General features: G+C 44.2%; 2 protein-coding genes across 4 annotated transcripts in view; one reads left to right on the plus strand and one right to left on the minus strand.

The window, feature by feature from the left end:
• Nucleotides 1–20,227, minus strand: part of galnt1 (UDP-N-acetyl-alpha-D-galactosamine:polypeptide N-acetylgalactosaminyltransferase 1) — a 47,687-nt gene extending 27,460 nt beyond the window's left edge. For 2 of the 3 annotated variants that reach the window (XR_006034439.1, XM_042105939.1), the window contains exons 1-2: nucleotides 19,642–20,227; nucleotides 2,299–2,419 (exon numbers count right to left, since the gene is read on the minus strand). The gene's annotated coding sequence lies outside the window, so the exon portion shown is untranslated. Of the gene's footprint in view, nucleotides 1–2,050; nucleotides 2,185–2,298; nucleotides 2,420–19,641 lie in introns of all 3 variants that reach the window. The other variant, XM_042105940.1, reaches the window with a different exon arrangement.
• Nucleotides 20,228–26,930: 6,703 nt separating this feature from the next.
• ino80c (INO80 complex subunit C) overlaps nucleotides 26,931–27,722 on the plus strand; it is a 3,181-nt gene continuing 2,389 nt past the window's right edge. Inside the window, exons 1-2 of the mRNA XM_042107312.1 lie at nucleotides 26,931–27,343; nucleotides 27,444–27,557. Coding sequence (XP_041963246.1) covers nucleotides 27,122–27,343; nucleotides 27,444–27,557 — 336 coding nt within the window. The 5' untranslated portion in view covers nucleotides 26,931–27,121. The remainder of the gene's footprint in view (nucleotides 27,344–27,443; nucleotides 27,558–27,722) is intronic.

A 27,722-nucleotide genomic window follows, 5' to 3' on the forward strand; every position in this document is an offset into this window, starting at 1 on the left:
GCTGATCACAAATAGAGTGTGAGAGTCTTGTTAGTTAGTAACATGCTGGGTCATGTTTTGGTCTTTTCCTTTCCAGCAGTTCTAACACTGTGTGTGTGTGTGTGTGTGTGTGTGTGTGTGTGTGTGTGTGTGTAGGGTCAGGGGGCAGCTGAGGGAAAGCACAGCTCACTGTGATTCACACCCTTCTGCTACCCTGCTCATGCGTTCTCACACACACGCTGCCCTTCACACAGGTGTGATGAAGCGTGGGGTGTGTGTGCATGTGTTGTCCAAACTGGACCCCATCAGTGTTTCTCGTGCATGTGCTGAAAACACAGGAGTGGACTGGGGTGGGCTGGGGTGGGGTCACTCTCGCTAGCGCTGCACAGCACAGCACTCCAAACCTCTAGCTGCCCAATTACACGCATGTGTAAAAACTAACGCCTGCAGATATGAATGTTAATACTACACTCAGTCTGATCCTGGTATTAAACACACGCTCAGTGACATTCGCCACTCCTGCCATCTTCTGCAAGACTTGGCCTTCAGAGACGTCCAGCCCTTCCCAACCAACAACCCTGCCGAGTGTGGTGGACCCACTGCACCATGGTAACAACCCTGCCGAGTGTAGTGGACCCACTGCACCATGATAACAACCCTGCCGAGTGTGGTGGACCCACTGCACCATGGACCCACTGCACCCATGGTAACAACCCTGCTGAGTGTAGTGGACCCACTGCACCATGGTAACAACCCTGCCGAGTGTGGTGGACCCACTGCACCCATGGTAACAACCCTGCCGAGTGTGGTGGACCCACTGCACCCATGGTAACAACCCTGCCGAGTGTGGTGGACCCACTGCACCCATGGTAACAACCCTGCCGAGTGTGGTGGACCCACTGCACCCGTGGTAGCCTGGCTGCCCTTCTCTTAAGACACTTCCTGTTGGCTAAAAGGCCCGGCAATGTGCTGATTACAGAACCCGCAGGGAACAGGTTTCATAAGAACATTATGCAGACAACGGAGCTACCAGAAAGCAAAGCTTAATATCCAAAATGTATTCAAGCAGCTTTAGCGTGAACAGGCTCCTCTGCTGAAATCCCTGTGCTATACACCACATTCCTCACCTGTCTAATGGTTTGAAGCAGCTTTATGAGAGTGTTACATCTGGTGAACCCACCCCCCAACACACACACACACACACACTCACATGTTATATTCAGGATGACAAACGCTACTGCTGGCCTCGGCCTCAGGATGTTTCTGTACATCAAAGCCAGCTTACACCACACAGACACACACACACACGTGCACACACACCTCTGAGGAATTAAATAAACCAGTGGGCTACACATTAACAGCTGACTGCCTTGTTCTGTAAGGGTTACGCTCAGAGTGCCGTGGTTTTTCTATTTCACTCACTTCTTCCCATGGAAAATGGCGCACACACACACACACACACACACACACACACACACACACACACACACACACACACACACACACACACGTGTCTGTGTATTTCTGTTATTATAATGGTGAGGAGTGGAGTTGTGGTGACACAATCAGCACAACACACTTCCTGTGGAGAAAGCTCACTCAATCATAGTCCATACAGATTTGAAAGCAGGCACAAATTACAAACAAAAACACACACATACACACATGCACAAATACAAACTAACACACACACACGCATGCACTCACGTATATACTCAGTACAGCAGAGGAATTACACATACACACAGTACACATTACAAAAGACTCAAACAAGACACATTTGGATCAATCCTTCTCCAATGTGCACGGACGCACATGTGCGCGTGCACACACACACACACACACACACACACACACACACACACACACACACAGGACAGAAATAGAGTTAAAGTCAGTAGAGGAAATCCTCAAGGTTCTGCACCAAAGAGAGGAAGCTGGGCTACAACATGCTCCTCTTACAATCACCTCCCCCATCTGTGTCTCTCTCCGTCTCTCTCTCTGTCCCTCTCTCTCTCACCTCCTCATCCTACCCTCACTCACTCTCCCCCATCTCCCTCTGTTCTGCTACCTCTCTCCTCCTCTCTTCTTTAGAAGTGCACTGAGCTGTTGAAGGCTTCAGATGGTGTCACTCCTATTTCTGGGGCCGCTGTCCAACTGCTGCCTGTCATGGCTCACTAGCTTCCTGCTCTTGTTCTTCCATGCCTGAAGTTCACACACACACAAACACACACACACACAATACAGTTCAACAAACACCTCCACATGTGACTCACACTCACTCCTCACAATAAGGATCATATGTCAAGGGTCCCTTACGTGCTCAGGTGTGTATGGGGTGGGCGGAGCAAACTGGTCTCCCGTCCAATCACGGGGGAGCTCCAGCTGACAGGAGGAGCTCGAGCGATCCCACTTCTGAGGCCTTAGTTCGACATGCCCCCTGTAAACACACAAACACACACACATTTTAGCAACAGCGTCTATCTTTAGCCTCTTCTCTTCTCGGCAATTCTTCATCATGTGCACTTCTTTGAGGAATGATGATGATGACTAAGATGATGATGATGATAATGATGGCATGTGTGTGTGATTAGTATTCTTTAGGTGTAACAGCATGAGAAATGTGTGTGGGAGTACACCAATCAGCCCAAGTGTGACAAGAGATCACTGTGAATGCATGTCTGTGTGTATCGTTTGAGTGTGTGTGTGTGTGTGTGTGTGTGTGTGTCTGGTTGCCTGGTCACTGATCTGACAGCTCTTCACAGTTTGAGTGTAATAATGCCTCTTACAGACAGCTTGTGGATTAAAATAGGGGAACATCTTTGAAGTTCAACCGCAATAAACCAATGGGCCCTCAAAAACGATGCAAACACACACAAAACACACACACAGACACACCAACCCTTCCAAATAAACAGCAGTGGGACCCTTAGTGTAAAGTTTATTCAGTGAGGTAAACAGGAGTCCGGTGAATCTGGCGGATTTAATCCTCCCGCTGAGAGTGGCCAGCTCGCATTAGCTCCGTTCCCAAGCACCATGGGGACAGCCCGGCGGCCGGTGAGCCGGGGACCAATTAAACGCCTCTGCATGAGTCGCGCCGGTCGCCAAGGAAACTGCCGAGAGAGACACCTCTGATCTCTTGAGCCGCGAGGGAGAGAGGGGTAATGGCGCGGCGGCGGAGTGGAGGGGTCACTGCTGACGTCCCCATATGAGGCTCTATGAGAGAGAGAGTGTGTGCACAGGTCCACTGCAGATCAGGAACCTTCACTGAGAGGACCTCCTGCAAAAACTTACCACGTTCTCTGCCATAAAGAGGACGCATGGGCGTCGAAATGTTAGTCGGTTTGCACTAGGCTAATAAAAATCACTTAAAAGCGCTGTGTGCTCCGGTCCTGCTCCTTGGTTCTAGTTAGACCTTGGGTCTCCTCTTTTTACATCATAAGATTATGCTCATCTACTCCTTCACATTATAGACTAGTTCAAACAGATCTTTGCTTGCTTATAGAGATAAATATGTTGTCGGTATACTGCAGCCTACCGATCAGATTAAGTAGGACAGGATGTGGTTATTCATAGGCATACCCGTCATCATGAGCTGTAACTCGAGACAACCTTCTCCAATCTTAGTACTCTATACTAATCACATAGGCAACAATAGCCACACCATAATAAATATGATAACCCAGGTATCATGCAGTTATTAATGTATTCTGATATACATTATGGACTTCAGATAAGCATATAAAGAGATCTACTGGTTGTAAATGTAGTGTAGTGTTGTGGAGGTGGTCACTACAGTATCTGGCATCAGGGCCGACGCACAAATGAAAGAGAACTTAATATAATAAGGCTTTCGTGTGAGACCGCTACAGTGTCTCAAAAGCAAAAGCATTCTGGATTAACTGTGAACTACAGAGAGATGATTCTGATGACACAAAGTGTTTATCACTAAAATGGAAGACTTGTGTGGACACATGTTTTGGCAATCATGGTGCCAAGCGATGTTGACAGCATGTGCCCACTGTATCAGCATGTGCCCACTGTATCAGCATGTGCTCACTGTAACAGCATGTGCTCACTGTAACAGCATGTGCCCACTGTAACAGCATGTGCCCACTGTATCAGCATGTGCCCACTGTAACAGCATGTGCCCACTGTAACAGCATGTGCCCACTGTATCAGCATGTGCCCACTGTATCAGCATGTGCCCACTGGAACAGCATGTGCCCACTGGAACAGCATGTGCCCACTGTGCCCACTGTATCAGCATGTGCCCACTGGAACAACATGGGCACCCGGAGCTCCTCACCTCTCTCTCCAGATGGCAATCCAGCGCCACTCCCCCTCAGCAGGGCAGGGACGCTCACTGGGGCGGCTGCTTTTAGCTCTCGCCAAACATTACTGAACAGCCATCAAGCAAACCCTACAGCACTGGAAATACGCACCAACCAAACACACAGTTACAGGCACACACTAAGGAACACACATACACACACGTGTGTACACACACACACACACCTGACCCGTCCCATTTCCAAGCGCTCCGCTGGGAGAGCCCCACGTGCGCAGGTGTGACGTCAGAGACACGGTCGGGGCAGGTGACCTCCGCGTGGAGGGAAAGAGATGTTCACCAGCGTGTCACTCAGCAGGGCCAGTGCTCACTTCCTCACGCTGGCCGACCCTAACTAGGCCACAGACTTCACTCATCCCGCTGACGCCGACAAACACACACACACACACACACACACACACACACACACACACACACACACACACACACACACACACACACACACACACACACACACACACACACACACACACACACACACACACACACACTTCACTTCAGCTCATACAGACACATTTTTATAGACACACACTTTATGAGCAGGCAAAAGCACATAAAGACACCGACTGAAGCTACTCACACCGACACACACACACACACACACGCACACACACACACAGTTACAGTACTGTCAGTGTAGTGGTTTCCACTGTGAAAAAACTGCAATGCTTAAAAGTCTGAATGTGTACAGTATGTGTATGCTGATACTTTCTCTGAGTAGGCCTCGGTCTTTTGTTCATTCGTGGCAAGACCCGCCTAGATGATCAGAACATGCAAATAAGCTTATAAAAAGGGCTAGTTACAGTCAGAGTGACAAAGTGTTCTAAAGTGTACAGTAATCTTGGGGAGCACTACCTTGTAACTCCATATGCATTTTCATTCATTGATAACCAAAAATACTCTCTGCACCTTAATGTATAAGCCTACCAAACACACACACGCATGCAGTCATGTGAGGAGTATACTACCTTCAATCTTCCTCATGTGATATTATTAGGGATGTGACATTATGAGGGCACTGAACTAATTATGGAGTAAAGCTCAGTTTGAGGACGTTTCGGTGTGTGTGTGTGTCTATATATATATATATATATATATATATATATATATATATATATATATATATATATATATATATATATATATATTATGTGTCTCAAACTCTGGAAAGGTCACAGTGTTCAGGACACACACACAGCAGCAACATGTGTGTAGCATATGAGCATGTCGCTAACAGCATGATACATTAGCTGCTCACGCATGCTTACCCAGTCCAGTCCAGTCCCTCAGGGTGGGGTGAGACAGGGGCTGGGCAAATGTTGGGTTTGGGTGCGTTAAAACACAAACTACGTCACCAGCTAATTTGAGGGGAATAACTATGTCCAATTGGCTGGAGTCCTCCACCCTGCCTGACACACAGACACACACACACACACACACACACGCACGAAGATGACGCATGTCTTCCAGACACACACATTTAAAGGAGTTAATGTCTCATATATAAAGTGTATATGGTTCAATAAACTACACACACATGGTTTACACAGATCCACCCATAACAACCCAAATCAGGCAGATTCACTCTCAACTCACCAAATACACACAGAGAAACAGACAACAACAAACAGTATGAGAGAGTGACAGAGAGAAAGATAGATGAGATGGGAAGATGGAGAGAGAGAGCGAGAGACTGAAGAACATTCCAGCATCATTCTTTCTCTGTGGTTGCAGGCTGAGATGAACCTAATGGAATCCCAGTGATCCCACTCGCTGCCTAGTTAACCAGCAGGCCACCCTCCACCCACACAGCCACAGGGCTGCGCAGTAAACACGCTCTAACAGAGCCTGGCCCAAGCTCTGCTGCACCTCTACTCCTCTTCCTCCACTGCTCCTCTTTCCGTAGAACTACTTCACTGTGCAGGACTAAACAAGGCTAGTCCACGAAGACACAAGTTTACACACACACACACACTTCATCGCAAATCAATACACTTCAACAGAAGAACTCTAAAGAGGATAACAGAAAAAAAAAACACTTGCTGATGTGGCAACAACTCATGTAAACACACACGCACCTCCCACAGATACAAACAATCCAATGAAATTCACTTCGAATCACTTCATTTCTATGCCAGCTGGGAAGACTTGAAGTTAGAAACCCATGAATCTCTCTCTCTCTCTAGTCGAGAACATACTTATTGTATCGGGGGCTCCTTTTTACCCACAATGCATCTGTGCATGACATCATAGCTCAGTGTCCTCTCTACATGTTTTTCCATTCTGCCTCTTCAACGCAATTCCAGTCATAAATCTGAAGCACGCACACACACACACACACACACACACACACACACACACACAAAAGTGAGGGAAAGGGAGAGAAAGAGAAAGAGAGAGAGGGAGAGTGCGCAAGTGCAGCCTAAATCCTAAGTCTCTTTCTCTGTAGCCTGTAGGTTTTTGCATAATACGCAAAAAAACACCTCCTGTCTGGACAGATGTGGCCAACTCCCTGACAAACTCTTTTCACCCTCTCTCCCCCCGTCACTGGCTCGCTCACACACACACACACACACACACACACTTGCTCTCACACACACACACAGGTTACACCTCAGACAGCTGTTCACTGACTCAGACCACAGGAAAGGAAAAATGGCGTTCACTTCACCAACCCACCAGTCAGCACCGCACTTGTCTCCCTCACAACTGTCAAAGTGCAAGAGACCAGGCCAACTGAGAACTGTGTGAGGTGTGTGTGCGTGTGTGTGTGCTTGTGTGTGTGCATGTGTGTGTGCGTGTGTGTGATAATGAGGTAAAACCAATCTTAGCAAAATCAGGATGTTCTATTGCAAAACTGACAGAATAATTACTTCCTTGCCATTTAGTCAGTGATGGCGAAGTTGTTATGAAAGAATCTTGTTTAAAAAATAAACAAAACAAAACACTCTCACAAACACAGCAGCACAGTGCACAGTAGCTACACCAGACGTGACAGTGGGGCGTACGTTCGAAAAAAATAGACCATTCATCTCAAATGGATTTTACGCGTCGGGAACGGAGCGCTTCAGTTACGCGCCTGGTGTAGCTCATACCTCAGAACCCAAACACACAAAACACAGCCAAACACAGAATTCATACCCCTTGGATATTTCCCCTTTTATTGCTTTAATAAATGGAATCTTTGTCAATTTAATTTGGCCTTTTTTACAATAGTTTACAAAAATCCCCTCTTTAATGTCAAAGTAAAAATTTCTACAAAGTAATGTTAATTAATTAAAAAATATATACCGGTAATGCAAAATAAGCGATTGCATAACTATTCATCCCCCTTAAAGTGACTGGCCTAAATCAACAGTGGTCCTGCCAGTTGGTGCTAATAGTCTCACAATTAGTGAAATGAGGATGGCCTGAATGCAGTGAATGTGTATAGTAATACAGTATATCTGGAAGGTCTAGTAACTGGTCAATCAGTATTCCTGGCTATAATTCCACCAGGAAGACAAAAGAACAGTCCAAACAACTCAGAGAAAGGTTTATTGAAAAGCTTAAGTGAGGGGATCGATGCAAGAAAAATTTCAAGCACTGAACATCCTCTGGAGTTCAGTGAAATCCATCATTAAGAAATGTAAGGAATATGGCAAATGTGCAGATCTGCCTAGAACAGGCCGTCACCACAAACTGAGGGACCGTTCAATAAGAATAATGGTGGGGGAGGCCACCAAGGCACCTATGATAACTCTGAAGAAGTTAAAAGCTTCAGCTCTGTGATGCTGAGAAACTATGCGTTCAACAACTTCTGTCCAAGTTCATCACCAGTCAAAGCTCTGTGGGTGAGTGGCAAAGCTCTTATTAAATCTTGACTAAATTTCGCCCAAACATGTGGGAGAATCCAAGGTCAAATGGAAAAAGGTTCTTTGGTCTGATGAGACCAAATTGAGCTTTTTGGCCATCAGACTAGATGCTATGTTTGGTGGACATCAAGCACTGCACATCACCAAAAACGCCCCATGGTGAAGCATGGTGGTGGTAGCCTCATGCTGTGGGGATACTTCTCGACAGCAGGCCCTGGAAGGCTTGTAAAGGTAAAAGTAATATTGATCCAGCAAAATATATGAAAATCCTCAAGGACAATCTGATTCAGTCTGCAAGAGAACTACTTGGGTAGATTTACTTTGCAGCAAGACAATGAGCTGAAGCATAGAGCGGAAAACTACACAGAAATGGTTTAAAGACAGCAAGGTGAATGTTCTGGAGTGGTCGAGCCCAGACCTCAATCCTGTGGCTGAACTTGACAAGGTCTGTTCACACCTGATCCCCTTCCAATCTGACAAAGATTGAGCAGTTTGGCAAATGGAGTAAAATTGCAGTATCTACATGTAGCCTAATTGAGACCTATCCACGCAAGCTCCATGCCGTAATTGCGGCCAAAGGTGCATCTACTTTGATATGAATATTTATGCAATCACTTATTTTGCATTATATATTTTTAATTAATTAACATTACTTTGTAGAAATTTGCTTTCACTTTGACATTAAAGAGGGGATTTTTGTAAATTAGCATTAAAAAGGGCAAATTAAATTGACAAATATTCCATTTATTACAGCAATAAAAGGGGAAATATCCAAGGGGTATGAATACTTTTGCAAGCCACTGTATCAATGAGTCTTCCCATGTGTGTGTTTATTTCTGAACATGTCTGTAACTTTTTGCATGTGTATCTATGCTGTGTGTGTGTGTGTGTGTGTGTGTGTGTGTGTGTGTGTGTGTGTGTAATTGGCTCTCTGAGCTGTTGCAGAAGTCAACAGGAGCTGTGCACACAGACAGATGAGGTTGAGTGTAGCAGCATGGTGTGAGGCCTGTGGTTAGGCGTGCAGAGTGCTGCATCATGGGTAGGTGACCACACTGAAACCTAAGGAACGCTTCTTGTCTCATCCTGCAGTCAGAAACCCACACACACAACCCTATAGAGCTTCCCTTAACAGACACAAACACAACCCTAAACACAACCCTATACAGCTTCCCTTAACACACACAAACACAACCCTATACAGCTTCCCTTAACACACACAAACACAACCCTATACAGCTTCCCTTAACACACACAAACACAACCCTATACAGCTCACCTTAACACACACAAACACAACCCTATATAGCTTCCCTTAACACACACAAACACAACCCTATACAGCTCACCTTAACACACACAAACACAACCCTATATAGCTTCCCTTAACAGACACAAACACAACCCTATATAGCTTCCCTTAACAGACACAAACACAACCCTAAACACAACCTTATACAGCTTCCCTTAACAGACACAAGCACAACCCTAAACAGCTTCCCTTAACACACACAAACACAACCCTATACAGTACAGCTTCCCTTAACAGACACAAACACAACCCTATACAGGTTCCCTTAACACACACAAAAACACACACACACACACACACACACACACACACACTATACAGCTTTCCTTAACCTTCCACACAACGAGAGAGAGAGAGGGAGGGAGGGAGAGGGAGAGGGAGAGAGAGAGAGAGAGAGAGAGAGAGAGAGAGAAAAGGAAGTAGGATCAAATACCAATTGTGGTGTAAATGTGTGGGGCTGTAAGGAAGCGTATAAATATCTTCGTTAAGCATTCAATGCTGCCAGGCCAAGAGTTTCAAATGGACCACTACCGACTGACCACACACACACAGGCTCTGAAAAGGCATCAATTAAACAGCTACATCAATACTTCATTTAAAACCTCTTGGTGAAACACAGATGCGTGCATGTACACAGACACACGGACTGACACACACACACACACACACACAGTTGTATGGAAATACTTATGGAGGGAAGGCATCTGTTGGTGGTGGTGTGATCAATAATCTATTCAATTCACATTCACTTTTAATTACACACTCCCACAGAGGCCAATGAAAGACAGAGAGAGAGGAGGATGGCTGAGGAAGCAGAAAGCCAGAAAGCCAGAAAGCAAAAGTCTTTCATTCCAGTATCTATCGAACACCACAAGCGTTTGTTTTATCTCGCAACACCCAAAAACAAAAGCTGATTATAACGGTGCAAAACTAACTTCAGATCAAACTACTTACAGTGTTGTATGATCATTTCATTAATGCAGACACACACACATACACACACACACACACACACACAGATAGATACGTCTCTCTCAAGCACACATACACACACACAGCTCTGTGATGATGACCCAGTTCAGCAGATTAAACTACTTGAGCCATACAGAGGGATTTCGGACAGCTTAACTCACAAACACCAACACACACACACAGCCACACGCCTGCACACACACACACCCACACAGCCATACGCCTGCACCCACACACCCACACACACCCACACAGCCATACGCCTGCACCCACACACACCCACACGCCCATACGCCTGCACCCACACACACCCACACACCCATACGCCTGCACACTCCGAGTCTCATTCATTCTCTCACTGCTGCTCCCTCTCTTTCACTCAGCCACACTTTCTGTCCCTTTCTCTCTCCTCCCCAGCACACACAATAGAGCCTCTGTGTGGAGTGGCCTGTCCAGCTGCAAGAGACAGATACGGCCACGGGTGGGTGGGGGCTTCACCCCACTGGGCCACCGATACAGGCAAGTGCCCCTCTTTGCTGTGTGTGTGTGTTGGGGGGGGGGGGGGTTGGAGTGATAGATAACCAAATTCCTTGGCTATCTACGTGTCAGGAAGCAGAGCCTCTGCACCAGGAAGTTGTGTCTGTATCCATACTGCTACTGACTTCATCTTCACCCCCCCCCCCACACACACACACACACAAATACCTGCATTCTGCCCCTCTCACTCTCCAACATAAATACACATCATAAATATACACGCTATCGAAATCTTTCACCGTCCCAATGCATGGGCCTGCTGTCTTGCACTCTTATATCATTTACTCCATCACTCATTCCACTGAGGCACTTCAGTCTCACTTGCTCTCTTGACCATACATACACACACACACACACACACACACACACACACACACACACACACACACACACAGACAGACAGACAGAGACACGCGCTGCATGAGAGAAAGGGAATGATTTGGCGAGGCTGGGAGAAATGAACTAACAGTATTACTCCCCAAAGCCTGACTGACAAGTCCAGAAAAATGTAACATTTAAATCTCACACACACACACACACACACAGGGCAATGAGGCTCGGAATGCTTCAACTCTCTGCGTTTTTAAATCCAGACTAATCCTCACAGGCTGGAGAGAGAGAGAGAGAGAGAGAGAGAGAGAGATGGAGTGGAGTGTAAAGAGAGAGACAGCGAGAGAGGGGAGAGGGATGGAGAGGGGACTTTTGTGGAGATGTTAGGGACTGATCCGCTGGACTCCTATAAATCCTGCTGAATCCTCCAAGGCTTTCCTGGCCATCACACACACACACACACACAGTCCTGCAGTCCCTATCTCTCTGCCTCTCACCACCAGCTTCCCAAGTCAGTGGGGTAGCGGAGTAACACATGAGAAGTCAGCCTTTCCTGTCTTTCTCTACAGTGTGCCTGTCTTTTATCAAACACCATTTTACACGTCAGAATGGTGTGTGTGTGTGTGTGTGCTGAGAGCTGTGATGGTGCAGGGTTGAACTGAATTGGACCCTCAGGAAAGACTCTTGGTTATCTTGCCTCTCGCTAGGCTAGGAGTGAGTGTGTGAGTGTGTGTGAGTGTGTGTGATTGTGTGTGCGTGTGTGTGAGAGCACGCTCATTGGAAGTCCAGTCAGAGAACACTCCTCAGACACTGTGAGGGAGTTGAAATAAGAGACGCTCTCTCTCTCGCTCTCTCCCTCCCTCCCCGCCTGCCTGTCTTGTGCAGCCTCCTCTCTCCTCTCTTCCTCACCCTTCCCCCCTCTCTCTCTCTCTCTCTCCCCCTCTCCAGCAGATAAGGCTTGTTGTGTGGTGGAGTTGGACGGATGTGTGATGGTCTCCCCTGCCTGCTCTCTGTATCTTCTGTCTGTGGCCCACAATGCCTTTGGGCGTGACTCAGCTGAATGTGGCCTCCATCTGTTCACTACCACTACCATCCCAACACACACACACAATTGTCTTTGTAAACGGACACAAATACCATTACAAACACACACACACACACACACACACACACACACACAACCCATATGTTTTGCATTACAAAATATGTAGGCCTTACTGAGTTTACCTAATAGAAAAAAGCACAGTAATACTTTTTAACAAAAACCCATTATGATGACATGACTGGTATCATAGCATCATTGACGCCTGATACCAGCTTGGGTGACATGGTGAGTCCTTGGAGGATTCAACATGGAGTCTCAAGTGTCATATTACACCAACCACCTCACTGCCCAAAGCAAGCCTCTGCTCTTACGGAGGGAGGGGGGGAGAGAGGGGGAGGAGGAGTCAGGTAGAGAGGAAATAATTGCTTTTGGAGGGGTGCTGCTGCTGCTGTTATGGGAGAGAGCTGCTGTGATTCTCCATCAGCCCACATCTCAGAGTGGTGTCACTCACAGGATGCCATGCTTTACAGCTCCGAGTCTTCACTCTCCGCTACCCCTCATTCACAATTACAACAACACACACACACACACCAAATAGGGAATTAGTCTAGTGTGTGCGTGTTTGTGTGTGTGTGCATGCATCAAGTGGGGATGTGAATTTGCTTGTTTGTATGTGCACATGTAAACGTGTGGCTGTGTTTGTAGTTTTGTGTGTGTGTGTGTGTGTGTGTGCCTGGGTGCCCAGAGGTGCCTCAGCTGCAGCATCTGATACACAGCTGCAGCGGAGCAGGGCAATTCTCTCTGGGGCAGCAGTGCATCCTGGGTATGCGGGCCAGAGCTCTTCCCATCAATCTGACCTTCCACAAGGTCACTTTGTGGGGGGTTGTCACCATGGTTACAGCCTGTTTCCTGTGGTCTAGGGTTTGAAATAGGTTTGCAAAATAAACCCACAAGAAGGAGAGAAAGTGTGTGTGTGTCCATGCAAGAGTAAGTGAAGAGAAACCTAATTTCAACTCTGAGTGACCATTTTTGACCATGCCTTGTGCCTTGTGTGAGTGTGTATGTGACAGCAAGGGATAGAGAATGGAAAATCTGTCTGCCTGTGTCTCTCTCCTGCTGAAAAGTCCTCAGCTGTCTGCAAACTCATTCATCCTGAACTTCTAAGCTCAACCAGCCATCTGAAACACCTGGGGGTCAAACAGCAAAACATCACACACACACACACACACACACACACTTGCCAGTACGTGCACACGCACAAAACTGCATGTCCACAGAGGCCATCCTATGGTTTTATTCAGGGGGGATGTTTCTATAGTGACAGAAATTACCTCTGGGTGAGACACCAACACTGGAGCTCCAAAGGTCAGAGCTATAAAATCTCACACACACACACACACACACACAACACGTTAAAGGATGCAGTGCTGTGACAGCACATTTAAGACCTTACTGTGGCTTTGACCTGTCATAAGCAATTGCCTCTGAGCTGTATTTGACTCCACTCACCAAATATATGTGTGTGTGTGTGTGTGTGTGCATGTGTGTGTGTGCATATGATGGTAGTGGGGGGCTGAGGCCCTTACTTCCCTCATGAACAATCACAAATTAAGAGTTCACAAGCTGTGAAGCCATCATTGCAATGACCAAAATAGTGGAGCATTCAAATGTTCTTGGTTTATTGTGAGACACCAAGTTATTGACGTGTGAGTGTCTCTTTCTATTAGAGGTGTGTGTGTGTGTGTATGTGTGTGTCCTTACAGAGGTTTGTAGGGACTGCTGACAGGGGGAAAAGCCAGAGGAGTGGAAAAAAGAGGCAGAGTTGGAGGGAGAAGGAGAGGGAATCAATCAGTGTCACAGTGTGAGTAAACACTCACTTTCTGAGTGGCACCTCCACTGTCCTCCCACACACATACACTCTTTCTCTCACTGTCCTCCTCAATGTGTAACACCATCAAGAGTGTCTGCCACATCTAACCCATTCAGTCACAGATAGGCACATGCACACACACACACACACACAGATGCACACACACACATACACACACAGACACACACACGGTTCATTTTCTCAACCTTATCCCAGGAGACAGCCACCAGCACCACAGAACTTACAGGAACTAAACGGGTATTTATAGTCCCAGGACCAATCACGACCACACACACACACACAAAACTGTCTTTATGGTGCAGACCACCCTTTATAAAATGTGCTCAGAAAGTCTTAACAGCGTTCCCCGGTTCTCATCTCACCATACACAGACACACAAACACATGTAACAAACATGTATATAACCTACCTCAAAACATCAAAGGATGGCACATCAAAGTTCTCTGTAAGCACATTATGTAATTTCAAACAAACCCCTTTTAGTACTGATCGTTACCATTTTTGCACAGTAAAAAAAAGGACTTTGATTTGTGAATGTTTTTAACTGTGGAAAAACTGATACAAACTGATACAATCTATACATCTGTTTTCAGCCATTTTATCTGCCACCAGAGAAAGCTGAGGAAACTGCTGCCAACAAATGAATGATCACAACCTCACAAGAATTGCCCTGAACCTCATTCCAGGGAAAAGCCCGAACGAAAAATCCATAAAAAGGAAAGCAAACCTGTAGACCTGAAATACCTTTACACTTGGTCCTCTGACCGAACCAGAATGGACTCCTGCCTGACCAAACGATGGACATTAGTCAAGCCGACATTTCACCAGCATGAACCAAACACCCTGCAGCTCCCTCTACGGCCTATACACCATCTCTGATAGCACACCAGAGAGCGAAGTCAGGGCCGAAAATGAGGTCCTGGAACATAACCAATTATACCACAGTTAGCGATATACCGGAGCGGAGATACTGTTGTTGAGTTTTTATTGTTTGTTTTTGACAGGTGAGAAATGTTAGGTTTCCAAATCAAACACACAAATCACACAGATGTGTCTTCCTGGCCTTGTGGCTGGTCACCACCGCCACGCGGCAAGAGGAGAGGAACTTGTGGAAACACCTGGAGAGGAAGAGAGAAGCTAATCTGGGGAGGGCAGGGGGACACAGCCCACCACACAGGCCACTTTTAGACAGGCAGGGATGGAGCCGGTCAGTACCGACAACCTCTGGAAGTCACAATAGAAAACAGCCACTACACACACATGCACGCTATGGGGTCTGAGAGATGCACCAGCACACAAGCTCTTCTAATGATATGGATGGGCTTCACTCTGTGTCAGACACTGGCCAGAACAATCTAGAGAGCGACAGATCCAACTGCAGCTGGATCTGCCCAAAACCCATTAGCTTCTTTTTGCTGCCGCTCCCGAAGACAGACTGGACTCCCTTGAGCTGTGACTGACCCAGATCCTTACAGCACATGCCGTCATACGCATACATCTCCACATGCTCTCTCTCTCTCTCTCTCTCTCACACACACACAGAAGTATGAGCCAACCAGGTCACTTACAGGGTGGGTCTTCTAACCATCGCACACACACACTCGTCCTTCCTGTTACAGTTTTGAGCCCTTCATCTTATTTTAGTATCCATAGGAGAATGTACGACAAAAAATGTCATGAGAAACTATTATCTGATAAGCACAATCTGGAGTGCCCCCCCCCCCCCCCAAACACACAATATGTAGAACTACCTGAACTACATAAGAGCTTCTTCATTTAGAAGTTAATTAGTGAGAGGACTTAAAGCACTGACAAGGTCCTAACACACAGCAGACATGCCCACATGTGTATGCATAGGTCTTGAAATTTGGAGAACAGATAGAAATCAGGCAAAGAACAACTGGTCAAAAGATAATTTTGCACTGAAGAAATGATTACTAATAACAACGGAAATGTCACAACTCAAATGCAGTGGGTGAGTAAACTTCCCATTAAGTCATTACAAATGTTTGGCCATTGTAGCATCCAGCTTATTCAATGCCCCACCAAAGATAGACTGACCTGGTGTTTCACCAGCTCCCAAACGAGCCCCATAACTACTGAAGGCCGTTGACAGTGGCAAGTGGACATGGTCATAGCTGGGCTGGGAGGGTTGCTGGCGCTTGCCTCGCCCAGATGGCACCACACCTGAACAGCTGTTCCCCAGCGAGTCACCCACACACAGCACACACTCTCGCTGCGCTCAAGCTTCGGCTTCCCAGATTAGCAGTGTTGTTGTGGCTGCAGCGAGTGTTTAATAAGATTATCTTCAAATTAAGGAAGAGAAAAAAGCTCACTCTCTCACACACAAACATGTCTGCCCATAATCACTACCATCTCCCACAAAAGCGATGCTTCTCCTTGGAGGTTTGTGTGCTACAAATGTGTTTCTCTCACAAATGCTGAGCAAGTCTCCACATCACTCTGCTTGTTTTCTTTCTCCACCACTTTCTTCCCCCTAATCTCTCTCTCTCTTCTTCCTCCCACGTTCTGCTGGCTGCTAGGCCAGGTTGCTGCTGCTGCTGCTGCTGCCTCTTACTGCTGCTGCTCTCTCCTCTGGTGGTGGTGACAACATTGTTTAAGATGGGGGTAATCATGGAAATGCAATGGATAACATGGGTGTTGTCATCTATAGGTGACAAGATAGATAGTAAGCAAGTAGTAAGATAGTAAGCAAGGGTGATTATCGAGAAAAAAGAAGAAGATGATAACAGTGATGATATTGCAATAATAGTTCCTCAACTGAAGAGAATGATGATGATGATGATGATGATGATGATGAAGCTGGAGGTGGTGAGCTCCGGTAAAGACAGAGACTATAATAAGTGGGAATGTGAGGAGGATGTGTGATTCTGACACACATGAAGGTGACTCATGGTCTGTATCAGCAGCCACACACTACAGCATCCAGCTTTTTGACGGGTGTTTAATCGTAACTGCCGTTTCAGTCTTGTCTTCCTCTGCTTCTCTTTATCTCCCTCTGCCAGGCTGTCATTTTGAAGTCGCCACGTCTCCATTCAACCAGAAGCTAATTATTTGCATTGCAAAACAGGTCAGATCCTCTTCAGTTGATCAGTGTAAATACCAAACAAATCAAAAGACATACATAAAAGTGCTCACACACAGCCAATCTAATTTTTCACTTATTTAGTCCGATCTCCATTTTTTTACTCTTTATTTTGCAATAATGTGGTCAAGCATTTTAGTGTGTGTGTGTGTGTGTGTCATCGCGCTGTCTTTCTGGGGTCAGCACTGGAGCCTGGGGTCAGAGGGAAGGCAGCAGCAGCAGGAGGAGGAGCTTCATGCAGTCGCTGGTCCACTAGCAGCACTCAAAGCCACACTCACCTGCACTTTAACATACTCATCAGTACAAGTGATATGACAACCACCCGGCCCTCTCTCTCTCTCACTGACTCTCCCTCTCTTTCACACAACGCACTCAGATAAACACAACACCGCACTCACTCAGATGTACACAGACACAGACACACACACACACACACACACACACTCTTATATAGAAACAGACACACACACACACACAGCAATATAGAAATATGAGGCCATGATGGAACAATGACACTCATGTCGCTCGATGCCAGGTGCCCATTGGCACGCAATTCCACAGAGGAAGAGAAAAATGAAAGGACAGAATTATAGTGAGTGCACGAGAAATGAGGGTAAAATGAGACTATTGTTCCTGCGCCACTTAAAATAACAATCTCTCCGTCTCACTCACATAGAGGGACATATGCAGTGGTGTTGGTGTGAGCTCACAGGGAGGAAACATCAGGCATCTTAGTGTGGAGCATGATTCATTTCCTCACACTCACACACTGTGTGTATTGCAAAACAGGTCAGATCCAGCATACTGAGAGAGAGAGAGAGAGAGAGCGAGAGAGAGAGAGAGAGAGTGTGTGTGAGAGAGAGAGCACTTTGACACTTCGTGGGCACCAAAATACCACTGTGGCACCTTACATAATTAAAACACCACAAACAAGAAACATGTTCACAGAACACAGTGGGCATATTATAGCATTTAGCTCATCCATGGCCATCTACCAGTAGTCCTCTCTACTAATTAAAATGGGCCTGAGAAATAAAACTCTAAATGAGGGTGGAAAAGGGAATGTTGTTATTCAGCCATCTCCCTATACACTCACAAACTGCAATCAAGTTTGAGGGAATCAATTGTTCTTATCCAACAAAAGTTAATTCTATGGGGCTAAGCATTTGTCAGCCTAGGCATTTGTCAGCAAAGCCTTTATATATCCATAGTAGTATAATAGTATTTCTGATATGTTGCTGATTGGATCATAAACGGCCACAGAAACAAAGGGGAATGACTGACTCTTCTCTAATAACTGCGTTACATGTTATTTTCTATATTTCTGATATGTTGCTGATTGGATCATAAACTGCCACAGCAATGAAGAAAAGTGAAAGTGATAATGACTGACTGACTATTATTGTGTTACATGCTTCAAATGTAAAGCACTTTGAGCTGCATTCTGTGTATGAAAGGTGCTATACAAATAAAGCTTATTATTAATATTATTATTATTATTATTATTATATAGCCTATCCAAGATAGCATAAATATATTTTTGTATTCTAATAATACAAACTGTATTTTCAAATAGCCTACTGTCTATGAAATCAGTGAGAGTAAAAGAGTGAAAGCCATAGGTTTTAATGTTATGGCTAAGTCCATAGGTCATAGGGTGCATGAGACTAGATATTTAGGAACAACTTGTATTAAATAAACAGTGGCATTGTCTATTTTGAAGGTTACCGCAAAAGTGCGTGCGTGTGTGGCACCCCAGCGAGACATCTTTGGATGAGAGCGCATGTGCTGGAGGTGACATCTCGCGTGTCCAGCATTGTTCACATCAGACGTCCCATAGTAGGGAATTTGTATTGGGGACTTCTTCAGCTTTGCAACTTTGTCGTAAACTCGCAACACCCCCAAAACCACTCCGAGTAAAACTGCATTGCATGTAATAGGCTAATATATATATATTTTAAAACCATTCCACTACAAGAATTAATCTTACCCGTGTGACCTCAGAACACCCTAAAGAAGACTTCCATCGTAACTTCGATGGTTGTCATCCATCTACGCAAGACCCTACATTTTATCATGAAATGAGCTGCCAGAACTGTGGCCTGGTCTGAACTGTTTCGAATTGAAACCTGCACAATGAAACCAATGCTGTTGTAGGTTACCCTACTTTATTTGTTTTCAGAGTGGTTTGAGTGGTGTTAATCATTTGATGCTAATTCATTCGCACACAGCTCCAAATGATGTTTTCTGCCAAACACATAACATACCTTTTGGAAGATAACACGAATTCAGTCGTTCTTCAACACGATTAAACTACTTCTAGGAGAGGCGCATTCCGTCCGCAAGCAATCCCTGTGTCTCTTGATGTAGTGGAACGAGGAGCGACCAAATCAGGGGAAGAAACAGTTCCTTTTGAACACACGTAAACGGTGAACAGAATTGGTATTCCCAGATCTTCCGGCGTCAGTTCAAATGGAGGAAGAAAGGATATCTGCAAACATTGGTAGCTGCCCGCAAGAGCTTCTCGCTATAATTGACTGGTACAAATTGTTGCGAACCCTTGCGCGGAACCAGGTCTTCTGAAAGGTAGGTCTTCTCTTCACTTAACCGTACCGAAGAAAATAATCCCCAGTCAATGTTCCGTTAAACGTGCAGTCCGAAACCTACACAGGCCGACTTGTTTGTGTGGTAAATGGCGTTTCCTACTCACAGTGCACTAGCGGCCCGTCCCGTTGTTTTATGATTATGGTGTAAATTGGCGGAGAATAGGGTTCAGTGAGGCCGCGTGAGCTTCGCTTGGCTCCGGGCTGGATCTTGCACTGTCGCCGCCGCTCGCGCTGATATCTGTGACGAGAGAGCAGGCAGTGGACGTCGACTCCGCCCATTGCAGCTGCAACCCGGAAGCAAACAATTAATCCGGAAAAAATAAGCAATTAACGTTATAATACACACAATTAAAATGATATGTTGAATGAGAACGAGAAGCCTTTTTTGAGGTGGAAGGTAGTGCGTTTGTTTCTCTTAAGTAGAGGCTAGCCTATAAGTCTTGTAATGATATCCCATCTGGATGTCTGCATGATGTAGCAGGCAAGGCCTAGATGTGGCTACAAATTAGCTATTGGTCCAGGATATGAAGCCTGGGGGCTTATAGGGGCCTATTGATGTAAATTATATAATTTAAAAATGTGTAGACAACCAGTTATTGCTATCACTCTAGGCTGTAATGATAAAATAAAAGTGGGCCTATGCAAAATATTGGGCCTATGATTAGTATGATATTCCCTCACGGGATAAAAAGAGTATATATACTTACTTATATATTTAATGTGTGCAGTGGTGTTTTTTCCACACGGGCTAGGCCTAGGCTCATGCAATGATGCATTAATCTGATAATATTTAATCTGATAATATTTCATGAGCTGGAATACAGTCAATGATAAAGCAGCAATACCTGAAGCAAATGGGTTGGCTATGCAATGTGAGCTCACATACATTATTATGTAAATATATGTAAATTATAGTAAAGGAGCTGAGTTTAATAGCTTGTTGTCCTCTGTGGATCATGTGCCAATGCCTGTGACTTATGGAGCGTACTCATGTTGTGTATGTGTGTGTTTTTGTGTGTGTGTGTGTGTGTGTGTGTGTGTGTGTGTGTGTGTGTGGACATGAACCATAGAGGACCATGGCCTAGTTTAATATCAGATCAAAGGCTTTCTCAAACTCTCTGTGTGCAAGCAGTCTGAGCTTTGCCTCCTGAATTGACAGGCAAAATATTTGTATACCTGCCTCACATGCTTCTATGTACTCTTCTATGAATAGATAACGTGATAGACAAATGTGGGCACTGAAAAATTGCTAGCCTTGCAGCCTATATCCAGGATTGGGTTTAAAGTGATGACTAGATAAATTAAAAACGGTTTCAATTACGCTGCAAATTCCGGAGAGAGATAAGCATACATACACACAAATGTGCAGTCCATTTGTAGTTTTATTTGAAATTAAGCTCCAACTGTAGCTATTCATACTAACATAAATCCAACAATACATATTCATATAGAACAGTAGTGTTCTTTTTCTGTCCTGGTCTGACAGTGTGGGAGTGTCCCGCTCTTTCTATGAATATTGATGGTAATATTGATACAGTGTGTCTGATGACACCAATACTGTTTGAAATATGAGATCATTTCACTTCTGTGTCTGGTATGGCTTCTCTCCCTCTCTCCCTCTTTCTCTCTCTCTCTCTCTCTCTCTCTCTGTCTCTCTCTCAAACACACACACACAGAACACACAACACACACTCACACACAGAATTATATTAACTGATCAATGAGGGCCTCCAGTCAATACCATTTGCCCCAAGCTGATCTTTGGCTTTTCCCCCACATAATAGAGAGAGAGAGAGAGAGAGAGAGAGAGAGAGAGAGAGAGATGAGCAAAGTCTTTCAGTATGGAGATTAAACCATTAGACAGGATTCGCCTGGGGTCTGAGAAGTATGCTGATGGTTTGATACGTTGCTTAAAATGTGTGTGGCATAGTCTGCCTGCTGGTGATTTTTTGCTTTGTGCTTTTTCTGGTGAGTTAGATTAGATTAGATTAGATTAGATTATATATGTGTTAAAATGATGTATTAAGTCTGCACTAAATTAAACATTAATGGTTGTATAATATGTATTGTATATGTAATATTGTTGTTATTATGACTATTATTATAGGTTTATTTTAATCAATTTTTTTTAACTAATAATGCAGTGTTTATACTGTAAGTCACTTCACAAAAGCCTCTGCAAAATTGCATAAGCATAAACATACATAGAGTTTTGTGCATTGTATAATCCTCAATTATATTTTTAATATTTTTTATTAAATTACTTTATATAGTGTGTTATTTATTAACCTGGAAGCTCCCCAATTTGGTGCTTCACTTTATCCTTTGCCATCATTAACAGAGGGGATTATTGTGTGTCAAATGTTTGCAAATGCATTGTGTACTTGTGCATTGTGAAGTAACCTTCCAGCAATTCCTCCTCATTCCACTGACATGGTAATCAGGTACTCACTCACACATGGGGCCTGAGGGCTTATAGCTTCAGCCAGTTAGCCTCCTTCTAGCTAAATCACTGGAGATAATTATCCTGGCAGGAAAACCTCCTTTAGACTTCAATGCATTACTTTTGCAATGCATGTTTCAAATGAATAGGAAAATGTTGTTGTTTTTTCTCATGGACCAGTCATGGGTGACTCAGTTCAGTCACGACATGTTCATGTGACATTAATTATTTCTGTTGAAGTGATGACAGACATTGTGCAGTGGTAGTGTAGCCATCCTGTAGCTTTTTCTTCCTGTCGAATTACATGTCCACCTGGACAGCCCAACAGAAAAAGTCTACAGATCTTTAACACTTTGCCTGAATATCCCCTATACCACCATCCGAATGAGCAGGTCACTGTTGCCTTGAGGTACGATTCACTCCCACATGATATGTGTCAGTCACAACCAAGTTACCGCTGAAATGAAATGAAAATGGAAAAATCAAATCCCATGAGTTGTCTCAGTGCTTTTGTGCTTGTTTTGACCAGGTTTTTGACAAAATGCCAAACAACCTCATGATGAGGGACACAGATTTCCACTCGAGTGTCTCATTACACTTCACACACTGGCTCATTAGATCTGTTGTTAGATGGCGATGCATGACTATTTTTTTTTTTTAATTGACGGCTTACATAGGTCTACGCAGATACATGAAAATAAATAATAATGTGTACTTTATTCTCCCTTCAAGAGGAGAATAACAAAGATCACACTGTAGTATGTTTGTCACATGCTCTTGCCAACCTGCCCTGAGCTTTTCAGTGCTTCATTGTTATGATGCTCTAGTTGAGGGCTAGTTCATGCAAATTCAAATGAATAGGTTTAGTCTTCAATCATGCACATTCAAGAGATACATGTGGGATGAGCTGGTAATGTGCTATACAAAATACAGAAGACTGAGCTACCAATGCAATATGGAACCTTAAAGCAACACCAAAGAGTTTTTTGCACCTTAAAATAAAGTTTCCAAAATGTGGTTCATCAACTGTGACGGTGAACAGCACACGGTGACGGTGAACAGCACAATGAGACATAAGAAACTACAAATTTGACTTGCATGATGTCGCAATATATCTACTTTCATAAAATCATGCACTTATTCTATCTTGTCTGTGGACATCGTTATTTGCAAAGCCATTGCTGGATAAACAAATAGCGTGCGTGCAACAGAGGAAAAGTTCTTTGGTGTTTTTCACATTGATCTCTGTTTCTCGAGGTCACTGAGTACTGTCGGCACGAAGGAAAAAATGACACTCTCACATGGGGGCTCATGAACATCCCCTCAGAGTGTAGCACTCATAGACTCATAGCAACATCATGAATGCAGCAAATGCCTGCAATTGTCCTCTGTGAATCATGCACCAAAGCCTGTGACTCCTGGAATATACTCGTAGGTGTGTGTTTGTGTGCACTGCTTAATCTAAACTGTGTGTGTGTGAATTTACAGTAATTTCCTAGTGTATTAGCCACATTGGGCATGAACTGCAGGACAGTATTTTATGTAAATATTAAAACAAAGCAAAACATTGTATGGACCGCACCCCATGTATTACCACAGTGCTCAAAGCCCAATGAATCAGAATCAAATCGTGCTCTAAAAGAAAAGCAATGCATTCTCATGTATAACTTTCCCCTGTAATAACTAAAGAAATCTTACCAAATCAATATATAAAACTTGGGTAGCAGGCAATGAAATGATGGTAGAGGTTTTAGATGTTTACTGGGTCCCATGGTTGCAGGTCACTCTTTGCTTTATTGCAGTTTAAGTCACCTCATAAAGCATTCATGACTGCTATGCTATGGAGCTGCAGAGCTGCAACTTGCTGAAACCTTATTTATGTACAGCAGGAAGCCGTCTGCTTGTAGCAACAACTTCATCACAATGAAAAATGAATGAGACACCATATTTTATTGGGGAAACTCTGCCTTCTTCTCCCTATATGTCTCTTACCCCCCATATTCACTGTTTACTCCAGAGAGAGTTTTTTTATGTGTGTCTATTTGTGTTTGTGTCTTGTTGTATGTGCATATCATCTGTGTATATTTGTGCATGAAGATTAAAATATAAACTCTCATTGTACACAACATTGTCAAACAGAAAATATGCTTATGAGACATAAGAGACACTACAGTCATGACTGACAGTCAATCAAAAGTTAAGGTGAATTTTTGTTCTGGAAAGGTTATTTAGGATGCATGTCTCTCTCTGGTTGTAGGACTTAGATTGTACATCTAATGGATGGGTTTAACTAAGGTTATAATCTGCACAGTTACCAGTGAGCACAGCAATTTTGTTAAGTTATCATGCAATATGCACTGGTCCTACTGCCTGAATTAAGAGGAGTCACCAACAGTTTTCTCAACTGGATTGGGTGCAATGCTGCATTATGAATCAGTGAAATATGACTCATTGCATGATGAAAAATGAATACACCCAAAAAGGTTACCCCACTCAAATATTCACCCTGTAATTTGGGGCTATGGAATAACTCCTTTACCTCAATGATAAAATCACATATCCCGGTATTTCAAGGCTCTCTCCCATGGTTATAATCATGTTATTTATCATTATAATACAGCAGGTTAACATCTAAGGTCTTGCTAAAGCTGCCCAACCAGAGACATACCGGTATATGTCTTCAAATCAGGGATTACACTTGAACAGTGACAGTCTGCAGTCACTACCTCAGTTAGAGGGCAAGCTATAGAAAGTTCTGCTGTCCATGACAATCAGAACAGGACTCTGACCTCACAAGCCAAGTTTTCGAGGCTTCACATAAGCGGAGTGATTTTTAGTCTTTACAGGGCTTGAGGCTTCAGTATAGTGAGCATTTAACACCAAAGAACGAGTATGTCTTAGGAGGATGCAGGGGATTTGTGAAATGTGTTTATTAATGATGTATGATGCTGACTCACTGTTCTCTGTTTCAGATTCAGGCAGTCCTGTAACTTCAACGTTAACCATGCAATGTGTTCAGTACAATCAGGACAGCAGGTATATGCAAGAACACATTGCTGTTATTGCTTATGTTTCCACAATGTTTAGCTTTGATTGCACAAATACATCCGTTTTGCATCCATGTTTTCATATCTCCATTCACTTTCTCCTTCAACTTCCTATTCTATCTATATATCTTTTCATCAGTCACTCACCCATGCAATAATACACATAATCTGACTCAATGAACTAAAAGAAAGTGGGAGAGGAGAGAAAAGCAAAAGAACAAGGGATGACAGAGATGTATTATTCATCCTCTGCATGACTGGTATTGTAAATCTTCCAAATGCTATTACAGTGTGATGAATAATGTATGTTAGATCTTGAACGCTCTAGAGAGTGTGTATGTGTGTGTTTGTGTGTGTGTGTGTGAGAGAGAGAGAGAGACAGAGAAGGGGCAGATGTAAGATGTGTTGCTATGTGGGTGGGCTGTGTATAGGTGCCAATAGGCTAAGGTGAATTTGAGTGATACCTGGATGGGCAGCTGTTAGGTCATGTATGTTGCATGTTCGTGTGAGAGAAAGATAATCAAGAGAGGTGGATATTAGCCTTTGTATGGGTAACTTGTGTGGTGTAATTAACAGTTTTCCAAGGGACACTCAAATCTGTCCAAATGTGAGTGTGAAAATAAACTTGCAGTGTTCTCCTTAATGAGGCAGTCTGTCATAGAGCATGAATCACTTTTCTTTAGCCAGCTGCTAGGGCATGAAGAGATTTGGAATAAATACAACATCTGTGTGGAATAGACTGAATATAATCGGCCTAAGGCATTGATACATATTGGGTAGGGTAGATTATCACAATGTATAGCAAAAAATTTAATGGGAATAAGATCACTAAATCATAGAAGCCTAACAATTAAATATGCATGGTAGTCTATACTTTACATCACATTTATTCATTTAGCTGACACTTTTGTCCAAAGCAACTTGCAGAGTGGGATGACATTCAAGCTACAGTGCAAAAGTTTAACTTTAAACTTTATACAATACACAAACCGAGCAGTGCAGAGTTTAAGTTAAGCTTAGTAGTCAAGAGATAGAGGTGGATAGTGCATGGGTCTGGGTGCTAATTAGGTTGGTGTGTTAGGTTCATAAGTGGTGTTAGAAAATGTTAACATACTAAACATATTTGTTAACTAATAGAGAGAGAGAGAGAGAGAGAGAGAGAGAGAGAGAGAATGAGCACAATAATGTCAGTCAGGCAGGGATAGAAGGAAAGGAGCAAGGAGGAAATAAATAGAAAATAAAGACACATATCCAGTTAAAACGTGCCATAGCTTATATATATGGATATGCATAGATTGTTATGTTGACTCTGGCGGTTTTTATTTAAGGTAACTCCAATCGGACTAGAGTTTTTAGCTGAGCGCTCGCACACACACACACACACACACACACACACACACACGATTTTAGGCTATGATGAGAGGAATTAAAATCTCTCTTCCAAGCCCGTGGGTGGCGCTAATGCCCCTTCTGGTCGGAAGTAACCTCCAATATAGTTAGAAGAAGATTTTGTGTTTATGTTGGCTGGTGTACGTTATTGGGGGTGAAATATTAAACTGAAAACAAGTGAGTGAGTCTCTGGTGGTGAGACGTCTTATCATAGCCTAACGCAACGTTACATGAGATACGGTCGAATAATTTGTTGTCGAAAATGGCTTCGCCGTCTGCTAGTCCCAGCTCACCGGTGATGGTGGACGTGGTCGCGGTTTCAGTTTCTCCTGGTCCCAGCAGCAAAACGCCGTCTACAACCACACCACCATCCTCCACCTTGGCGAGAGGAAAGAAGCGACCTGCTAGCCCAGCTATTAATCCCGGAGTCACTAGCAACAGCAAGAAAAAAAAGATACAGTTTACTGCTAGCTCTACAGGCCAGGTTCGTTGGGCCAAGAATTACCATGAATGTATACGGTATGTGTTCGCATTCTGCAGATATTAATAGCCATTCTGCTTATGTTTACTTGGCGTTTTTTCAGTTAGCAACCGTGGATGTCACAACAAGCGAAGCAAAATCAGGAGGAGGTGACGTTACCTCTGGGTCAGCTGAACCTGCGGCAAAACCTCTGCCTTTCAAAGACCCCAGTTTTGTGGTGAGTTAGTCGTCTACTTCTCTGACCATAGCCAAACCTACACTACCTTTATCAGTCAGTCAGTAGCAGACCACTTCATCCCTGAGCAAGAAACACATGCACACATTTAATTTCCCTCCTAAGTTTAGAGTCTTAAGGTTTGGACCATCTTTACCAGCAAGTGAG

This window comes from Alosa sapidissima, chromosome 10 (genome assembly GCF_018492685.1).
Source record: "Alosa sapidissima isolate fAloSap1 chromosome 10, fAloSap1.pri, whole genome shotgun sequence".
NCBI lineage: Eukaryota > Metazoa > Chordata > Actinopteri > Clupeiformes > Clupeidae > Alosa > Alosa sapidissima.